This window comes from Glycine soja, chromosome 7 (assembly GCF_004193775.1).
Source record: "Glycine soja cultivar W05 chromosome 7, ASM419377v2, whole genome shotgun sequence".
NCBI classification, from domain to species: domain Eukaryota; kingdom Viridiplantae; phylum Streptophyta; class Magnoliopsida; order Fabales; family Fabaceae; genus Glycine; species Glycine soja.
The window spans coordinates 6,069,591-6,080,422 of record NC_041008.1 but is presented as its reverse complement, the minus strand read 5'-3'; the positions used below and the strand labels follow the sequence as shown (position 1 = coordinate 6,080,422).

Genomic DNA, 10,832 nt, shown 5'->3' with positions numbered 1-10,832 from the left:
AAATTTGACATTCATTTTATCCGATTTCAAAACATTTTTTTGGCATATACATTGCTCTATTTTATTTTCTAAAATCTAAGTCAATTTAGTTGCCTTGTAATTAAACCGTTCAGTTTTAACGAGAATGTTTGACTTCTCAGAGAATGAATTATATAATACAACAAAAGTTATTGCTTACTAGATATAGGCCGGGGAGATTCTGAGTCAGAGGAGACATCCCAGAGATTCCCAATAGGTATTAAAATACAAATGGAGTATCACTTAGTATATGTTTGGATTTGCAAATAATCTTCACATTTCACGTCTGATTCACATTAAATTCTTTACAAAATATAAAAGCCGCTATTGGTTGCTTTCACTTTTACGTGCTCCACCTTTCAGTAATGTCGTCGAACCAAACACAACGATTATTATTAGTGACAACTCTCAACTCTAGTTGCTATAAAGTTCCTTAGAAAGATGCATTACATAGGCTTTATTTAGATAAAACTTCATAAATATTTATAGGAAAAGAAGAAAAATAGAGAAAGGTTAGCTTATTCAAAAGTTTGAATTAATTTATGTACAAGTTAATTCGAATTAAGTTTTTTCATATTAACTTTTTCAAAAATTAATTTTAATTTATGTATGAGTTAAATTTAACTTAAATAAAAACTTATTTCGATTTTTTTTTATTCTTCTCCTATAAGTGTTATAATTAAATTTATTTAAACATTATTAGGATGTAGGTAGGGGAGTATTCCAAGCAGCTAACATAACATAACTGCAAAGCATGATATTCACATTCCACGCTAAGATTTGCATTGTAATGATCATGTTAGTTTTGGTGAATTTCGGATCATCATATGTCTTTTATATGCTGACAAGGTTAAAATGCATTTGATTGAAAATGTGAGAGGTGATGTAAGAGAGAAATATAATGATTTGAAGAACGTGATAAAAACTTTGCAAAATAATTATTTTGTCATGATTTGTGATAGAAAGATGATATATATTCAGAGCCAATTATTTTGTCATGATTTGTGTTTTTTCAATACAAAACTTTGCAAAATCATATGTAGAATGTATTCAGCTCGTGTTCTTCCTTGCCCGATCGATAAAAAAAATACTTATATCAAATGAATAACTCAAGTTTAAACTTTAAATTAAATAAATGATCTATTAGCATACGGATCTAAAGGGGGTAGGGGCTCAAGCCTTCTCCTTTAAAACTTTATATATATTATATATATATATATATATATATATATATATATATATATATATATATATATAAGTTAATTAGTATAAACTTAATTTTATATATTTGTATTATAATAATGATTAATATTAGTTAGTATAAAATGATGTAAAATTAATAATTTTTTAAAGATGATTATTTATTAAAATTTAGACATTTAAATAGTTATAAAAGAATATTTTTTCAAACCCTTTGTAAAGTTTCTAGTTATCATCAATTCATTTTTTAAAGCAGTAATGTATTAATATACGTTATTTAATATATGAGAAGAAAAATTCACGTGTCATTATTCTAATTGAAAAACTACTATGTAATAATGTTGCCATACCATATATATATATATATATATATATATATATAATATTGGACTTCATCCTAGATACTTTGGTAGTGGTACTGGAATAGAGTATGGTACCAAGTGAACTGAATGTTGTGGCATTCCTTGTCTAACTTTTTTTTTTGTCAATTGCATATATGTATTTTATTTTATTTTATTTTTTTATAGTTATTATAGATTGGATCGGATCCTTTACATGTTTTGCCTGTCAATGGCAGCATGTTCTTATATATATATATATATATTCAGACAACTAAAATTCTAAAAAGGCCCAGCCAAATTAGTTACATTTTTGGGGGTCCTGGACTTTTGTATATAAAAAATAGTGTATAATATTACTGGTCCACAAATCTTGTGTGTAGAAATAGGTCCAAAAATAACAGGCCCATTGAATTGAGCTTAAACCAACTAAGGTTGTGCGAGCCACTCTGCACATATACACACATCCAGCCACATGAAGAACATGGGATGTGCACGAGAGATTACAATTAAATCAATTTTGTTCATTTTCTGTGCTGGGTTTCGAAGTTGTCCAAAATTTGTAGCTGCTTTAGTGGTTTATGTGGATTTTGAAATTCTGAATGTTCCCTCTTTGGCTCACCATGTTTCAGTTTTGATTGCCATAAACATTAAGTGTGATCACGAAGATGAGGACATTTGTGTCCAAGAAATTCATTAAACAACCCATGTGCCTTGCATGTGACCACTTGGAGGGGTCAACATGTAATAAGTTCATAGTTGAGGGGTACAAATTTATTATGATTAATAAAAATTTTAAGATAAAAATTTAAAAATTTATTATAAATAATAATATAAAATTATTTTACAATACATAATATATTTTTATAGACTTTATTTTGGCTCCATATCCTCTCTTTTTTTTCAATCAACCAAACAACAAACCATGAATAGTGAAGCCATATTTTTCAAACACAGGAAACTGGTGGTTTCTCTGTGTAGATATATGACACGAAGGCTCTGAGCAAAAGTGAAAAGTGAAATAGAGAATATGGAGCAGCGCTGACGCATACTTGAATTTGGAGCTGTTCTTGCTTTGCCAAGGGAGAAGAAGAAGAGGAGGAAGGGTGCTGAGAAGTATATTTTTAATCTTTAATATTTTTAAATTATTCATAATGTTAATTTTTAATAGAACAAAAAATTATTTTAAATTAATTAAAAAAATTAAAGATTAAAATAATTTTTTTTAAAAGATCAATCTGTAAAAAAATGATTAAAAAGGTAATTTAGCCTATATTTATCTATTTAGTGATTTTCACGCATTTTGATAAAAACTCACCTATATAATATTTATTTAAAAATACAAATACATTTTTCTTGTGACAAAATTGTAAAATTATCTAATAAAAGAGTATTAACTTGTGCGTAATATCGATTCAAATATTTGATAAAGACAGAATTTATATGTAGTTTTTTTTTTTGTAAATACTTTTAGTATTGTGTTTTAATCAAAATTGAAGTTCTATTTTGATAATCTATATCACAAAAGTTTACATAAAGGTTGTTGAAGTGAAACTTTTAATTGAAGAACAAGATAAAAAAGACACTTAAAGAAGTGCATCGAAGTTTTTTCTTTTGAGAAGAAAACTTAAAGTAATTCTTTTAGATACTTCTAGTATTGTTTTTCAATTAAAATTAATGTTTTATAATCTGCATAATAAAACCTTGTATTAGAAATTATAACTTCAATTTTAATTAAAGAATAACATAAAAAACAGTTAAAACAATAATCTAAGTTTGTCTATTTGATTTCAGTAAAAAAGAAAAGTCCATTGATAAAAGTAAGTATTTGTTTTCTTTTAACCAAGCTTGGCTTCCGTGTGTTTCTTTAAACCACACCCACATAAAGTATATTATATCAATTGCTTTGTGACGCCTAGGGAAGATTTTCAAAGAAAAATTCAAACTAATATTCTGTAGTCTTCTAGAATTTATATTGACATTCTTCCTTTTGCATTTTGTTTTTGGAAAAGAGAATTTCTGTAAATAACTCTTGGGGACCCAAAAAGGCCTCTTAACTGATGTTCTTGGAATGGAAGATGAGTTGTTGAAAAATTTATTTCTCTTGTTTATTATTAGGAGGACCTATTGCAAGGCTAAAAAAGAGCCTTATCTGTTCCCCGGAAACAAAATCAATAAAGGCTCATACACAAAAAACTTATCAATGTGTTCTAGGCTAACTTAATTAGTGATTTTGGGTTGAAATTCAATTATCTTAAATATTTAAAAGAAATTTTTTTATCATTTATAATAATCATGACAAATTTCAATAAAATTATCTCTTATAAAAAAATAGTGTAAATGTAATCTATAAAATAAACATTTCAATTAACTAACATCCGATTATTCCCATCTGACTAATGATATTAAATTTAAATCTTAATTATGTAATGATATTAAATATTCATAATAAAAAGTTTATGGTCTTTAATAATCTTATTTAATCAAACAGAATTCTACCTATAAAAAATAATTATAACATGGTACGAAAGAAAACATACATCACTTTATAAAGTAAAATAAATCAATGTATAATCTTTAAATATTTATTATAAGCACTTATAAAGTAAAAGCACTAGTTCAATTTTGGGTGGTGGCCTGGCCTAGCTATAGCAGCCTTAACCAGCCAGTCAAAATCTCACCTGCTGCTGCAATATTTTGGCGTGGAGTTTGTGCTCAGAGAACGATGCTTGGAGCTTCTCAAGGGCCTACAACTCTTGACCTTTCTATAACAATCAATCGTGTCGTGTTCCAATTTCATATAATTTTTGTTCTATTTATTTTTTTATGGACATTAAGTAAGTAAGATGTTATTAGATTTTGTATATTCAGTTTTTATAAATAGTTAATGAATATAGATTTTTTACTTGCTAAAGTTGTGCAAAATTTACTAGAAGCATTAGCTTGGTCTTAGTTACATGTATTATTTGTTAAAAGAAACAATTTTATTCGAATCTTATAGAATTATTATTAATAAGAAATTTTTTAATAAATATTTAATATAATTTAAATTTGATTTTAAAATAATTTTGAAGTAGTTGATTAATGTATTTGGTGGTAAATGATATTATTTGAAGACTTAATCTTTGATATTATAAAAAATATTTTTTAATAAAAAATAAATTTAGCTTTTAATTTTGATAAATGATAAGTATTGATTACTTGGTCCCGAAAATTGATAGCATTCATTTTCCATGTCTCTCTAATCTCTATCACTTTCTTCCTTCTTTTTTTTGGAGTAGTATTATTTAACTCTTCCTCTTTTTCTTCTCTTTCTATTATTCTCTTTTTTCTCACCCATTAAATATTACAACGTCAGAGAGGCATTCGTATCATTTTACACCTGCTCAATAAAAAAAACGAACATATTCATATAAATACTTCTACTGCAGATTCAACCTTTCGTTCTCTGACAGTTCTTTCTCCAAACCTACCTTTCTATCTTTTCTTTTTCATCAGAGCATTATTTGATACCCTCTTGAGTCCTCTCTGCAGCAACGCATTTTTCCTCATTCTCTTAAACAATTTAACTTCTCTTCGTTTGATCTGCATAAAATTGCATTAATATAAAAAATGAAGGTATGGCTCATTTCATACTTGTCAATTTTGATTCTTCTTTATTTGCTTATTTCTTTTCTGAAAATGGACAGTTTTCTCCTTTTAACTTTGACTCAAAACTTGAATTCATTGTTGATTCACTATGAGCTTATGCCTTCCTTTTTTTTTTTTTTTCTTTTCTCTTTTCACTTCCTCTGTTTTCTCCTTTTTCCTCCTGATTCAAAGATCTGGGGTACCCTTATATGAATTTTGATATTCCCTTCATCAGAATCCTGGTTTTGGATTTAATTTGAATATGTGTGGCCATATGTGGGATGGTTTAGATCACAACTTTTCCAATATATAATATGCTTTTGGTTGGTAGAAAAATTTTGTTTTCAAGTGTCACTTTTTTTTCTTGTTCAGATATTGTATGTTGTTCTGGTAAATATTCTGTCATTGATTAAGGTTACAAAAGATTTATTAATTTGAATATGGGTTGAAACGGTTTCTAATTTTGCTTACAGAAGTTTGTACTCAAGTTAGATTTGCATGATGACAAGGATAAGCAGAAGGCCTTGAAAACAGTTTCAACTCTTTCAGGTACTAAATAATTTTGCTGTTCACTTTGCTAGTTTCGGTTGTTCCTCCACTCTTTTTTTTTTTTTTAATTTAACCTTCTATTATCTTGGAAAATGAATTATTTAGAATCAATCAAGAAGACAGTAGTAAAGGGCTGCACATCTCTTAAACCGCGGTCATCAGTATTTTTGTCTAAGATACTTTTATATCTAATTTTTTATATTCTGAATGTTCAAATCAGGGGAATGAAAGATAACAAAAAAAGAGAAACTAAAAATGGCCAATTTTTTTTATAAAAGAAATACTAATAATAAGATCTCTATGCGTTCTTAAGTTTCTTATGTATATTTACTTATTCTAATTATTTAATATTAAGTATAATTTTTTTAATGTTTGCGGTATTCTGGAATATAATTTTTTTTTTGGGTCAATTGGGAGCCCCTCGAAAGTAATTTATTTTTTCCCTCAATTAAATCTTACCTCGAAAAACTAAGATGATCCACCCCATTTTGTTTCCCTTGAGGACAAAACATGCTTAATACGAAACATGGGTCTAAAATGACTTGATATTGCGTAATAAGTTATTTTATTTTCTATAGTTGAAACTGATCAACAATGCTCCAATTTTAATTAAGACAAAGGTATGTAATTATGTATACATGTCGATAAATTCTCCAAAGGTTAGAGAATAGAGCTTCTGATATAGCAATGCGAAAAGCAGTTATATATACTTTCATCGAACAATTTACATTATAATTTGCATCTAATATGATTTTTTTAACAGCCAAATAATATATATATTATGATAAAAGCAAGTTAGTTAGCACAAGGAGTGATAGCCAACTAGCTAAGTTAAAATTGTTTTACATAACAAAAAGAACCCAATATACATTTATATTTGTCTCTTCTTTAATTATAACCATTCAACCATTTCCATGCAAACCGTAATGCTTGCCACAGTTGCCTTACCCACCCTTATCTTCATATGTTCCATAATTCCTTTGCACCCCATGATTTACATTAGATTCATTATTCAATTTACCGGATCCAACCCCCACACATAAAGTGAATAATTAAACCCTCGTACCTTTGCTCTGCACCAACACCAAGTCCTATATCTTGCCTCATCAAATATTGCTTTGGTTTGCCACTCTCCTCTGTTAAAAGTCACCTTATTTCTATAAAACCATATTGTCTAGATAAGACTCATCCACATAGATCACCATGCTAATTTTCGGTTCACTCCTCTCAAATTACCAACATGTTGCCAAAAATGTTGTTGATTATTTGCTGCTAATACTTGTTGATCACCCCACCACGTATAGCATTTGTTCCACAAATCATGTGTCCTCCTGCACTCAAAGAATAAATGCATCGCGGATTCCACTTCTAGGCAACATAGATTGCACAAATTTTTTAATCCCACTGGTATGATGTTCCTCTTGCTAAGATTCAGCTTTGTTTGCACACGATATAACTCAGCTTCCACACAAAACCTTTAATGTTTGATGGAACTTTTAGCTTCCACAGTTGGCAAGAAGATTCCTCCTCATTCGAGATATTCCCTGCATGTGGCTGTAGATACATCTCCTTCACTACATACTTCTCTTCTTCCCCTTGATTCCACTTCCAACCATTCTCTTCGTCCCTTGTAAGTGCTCTCACGCCAATGGCTGTCATCATTTACTATATCAACTTATTTTCCCATTGAAAGCATCTTCTTCTTCTCCATTCCAAATTACACCTCCATTCATTCCCTTCTCATCCTCCCACTTCCGAAATACGTCCCTCTTTTGTAACCAAGATAGAAAACAACCTATTAAATTTTCTTAAAAAAACATTCTTGACCTCCCCATGATGTATACCCAAAACTCACGTGTTTCTCATTCCACAAAACTCTCTCCACTCTATTTTGAAACCAACCTCTACTCTCACCCCCCACCCCACATGTGAGTATTAAGTCATTCCACCATTGGGACCCCTCAGAGACAACAATTTCATGGATGAATCTATCTAAATCCTCGATACCATATTTTTCCAACACCATTTTTCTCCAAAGACCCTCATCCTCACTCAATAATCTCCACATCCATTTCCCCAACAAAGTTTTGTTAAATGTTTCTAAATTTTTAATCCCCAACCCCCCATGTCAATGGGTGAAGCAACCAAATCCCATTTAACCCAAGCCATTCCTCACCCTTTGCTATGATTGACATTGATTAAATAAACTCTTCAAGTTGTTTCCTGGCCAAGAGAATTCTTGTTTGATAGTTAGGTTCTGATTGGATTTTGGCATCCTTCACATTTGAAGTTATAGATAATTTCTTCTAAGAAAAATATTTGTTCTGCTTGAGGATTTATGTTTCCAAAGAGAAAAAGTCCTAATTAATAACAAGCTTGTGCAACATCTTAGGAATTGATGCCATAGCCATGGATATGAAAGAGAAGAAATTAACAGTGATAGGAACAGTTGATCCGGTAACTGTGGTGAGCAAATTGCGCAAATACTGGAAGGCAGACATAGTAGCAGTTGGACCAGTGAAGGAACCTGAGAAGAAGGAGGATCCCAAGAAAGCAGAAGCAAAGAAGGAGGGAGAAAAGAAAGAGGAGGGAAAGAAGGAAGAAGGAAAGAAAGAAGAGAAGAAGGAGGATGATAAGAAGAAAGAGCCAGCCCCAGATCCTGTTTTGGAATGGGTCAAGGCTTATAGGGCATATAACCCCTACATGACCACAAACTACTATGCTCCAAGCATGGAAGAGAATCCCAATGCTTGTGTCATTTGTTGAAGGATAAAACTTAGATGTAATTTTATAAGTATATTTGGTGTTTATTTTCGACCAAAATTGAAGTTTATCTCGATAATCTACATGTAAACATCTATTATGTAGATTATTGAAATAAAACTTTAATTTTGATCAAATAACAAGGTTATAAGGAGCCTAAAGATTTGTATGTAAGTTTTGTTCGTTGCTAAATAGTAAGTTGTCCAAACACAAGGGAAGGACATACCTTTTCAATATGGTAATATATTCTATTCTCTTTCACTCCCATATGAGCGATCAGCCAAAAGTAAAGGAACTCCTTGTATATAATATGGTGATGTCTTGTTGAGTTATTACTGAGAGATATTTTCAATGTGTAGAGAAGAAGGAATAAAATTTTGGGGATGTAATTTAAGCATACATTTTTTCCTGTAATATAAAAGTTGTTTTATGATTGTATGTATCACCCACATCCACTAAATTAGTGTAGAGTGTGTGCTTGTTAAAAATATTATTTAAAATAAAATAAGAGGCTATTTTTTGTGGGGTTGGGTTGGGAAGCAGCCCCAACTCCGGATCTACTGGCACATCTTCAACCACTCCAAACCATAAAGAAAATGTCTTTTTTATTTGTTAGTCCGTAGCATTGTCATTTCTTTTTTCTTGTGGGACATGGTGGCTGAAAAGCATAGTACCCCATTATTGAGATTCTTTTTTCATTTCAGAGCTTTGTCTTTATCTGCATTTCGTGTTACATATATAGGTCCAATTAATCTTCATATATCAGGTAGTTGATTGATTGTTACCTTGATCAGAATTAATCACCACATAAGACATAAGATTTATTACCTTTGATGCACGACAATTGTGAGGTTCGATGATTGAAGCGTCATGATCGCTAAGTGCACTGTTAGCTGGTCATAATTGCCATCATCATTGTTTTTCTAATGGTGTTTATAAGATAATTGGCCTTCATCATTCGGTCTTATCTAGTAAGAAATAAATATTAAACTTTTGGTTATCTAAGGTTTGTTTTGTTATATTTTTGTAAATCTATTCATGCTCATGTATTAGATTTGTACTCATTCTCTAATACACTACTTAGTGGAGTATGGTTAAAGTGATTCCATCACCTCGCTCTCAATAACTTTTTGTTTGTCATTCTCTCCAAAAGAAAGAGCAAATAACTTTAACTACCGTTAACTTTAGTTAGGCATAATTTCATCCAAGCTTTGCCAAAAAAAATAATTCATCCAGGCGTTTTATTGGTTCAAGAATTTTTTTAAAAATGCAGTCATTTTTCCTTCATTACATTTATCATATCTATCATTTTTTATTTATTTATTTTCCTTATCTCAAAATGAGATGTACACAATCATCACTACTATTTTCAATCTACCTGGAGACTCTCTTCCGCTGTTTAACTAATTTGCCTTTTATCTGTTTTTTTATTTTGTTTTTCATATGTATTATTTACAATCATAATCAAAATATAGTCATACTAAATATAATTACATAGTAAAAATTTGAACATTAGACAGTTAAACCACGTTGTAGGAGACGGGTCCATTTTAATTGCCTATAAATCAATGCAACACATGCTCCCTTCTGAAATGTTCTCTCAATTATTTTTTTTTTTGCCAATATATAGACAGTACACCCGTGGAGCTAGATTAATTTCTCTTTTTCACCTGGGCTTAGGCCCCTCTTTTTGCACACACAAAAACAATCTCCTTTATTTTCACCTTTGGTGATTTAAACCTTTTCTTTTCATCAAGGCAGTTTATTTTAACCTTAGATATTTAGAAGCTAGTGAAATGAGAATTTAAGACAAGGCAGAATGTCTGATACATCAATTTAAGGAGATAAATAACTTTTTTTAAAAGCAAGGACATTTAAAAACTATGCAACTAAGTAGAAAGAAAGACAAACAATAATGTAAATAAGTAGAAAAATGGGTGCTAAAATTTCATTCATATAGATAGAAAAATTGGCAGAAAGAAACCATTTAAGTAGGCAACAAAATAAGTGAAAAATGATGTTAATAAACAAAAATGGGTTGTGTAATGAACTATAAATTTTCATACATATAGAAAGTAATAAAATATACATAAATAATTTTAAAGTATTTTTTGTTTAACATAATATTATTTACTATATTATATAATATAATATATGTTTAATTACTCATTTATCTTTTGTAAATAATAATATATATGGAGAGTAATAAAATATACGTAAATAATTTTAAAGTATTTTTTCTTGTCTATAATTTTTTATTTGTATATTTAAACATAATATTATTTATTATATTAAGGAATATAATATAATTTTAATTACTCGTTTAGTTTTTTC

At 29.5% G+C, this 10,832-nt stretch overlaps 1 protein-coding gene across 1 annotated transcript; it reads left to right on the top strand.

The window, feature by feature from the left end:
• The first annotated feature begins 4,918 nt into the window (after positions 1–4,918).
• LOC114418394 (heavy metal-associated isoprenylated plant protein 39-like) lies at positions 4,919–8,940 on the top strand. Its single transcript, XM_028383698.1, has 3 exons — positions 4,919–5,174; positions 5,660–5,735; positions 8,128–8,940. The coding sequence occupies exons 1-3, from the start codon at positions 5,169–5,171 to the stop codon at positions 8,499–8,501; spliced, it is 456 nt and encodes a 151-aa protein (XP_028239499.1). The 5' UTR covers positions 4,919–5,168; the 3' UTR covers positions 8,502–8,940.
• Positions 8,941–10,832: the final 1,892 nt, after the last annotated feature.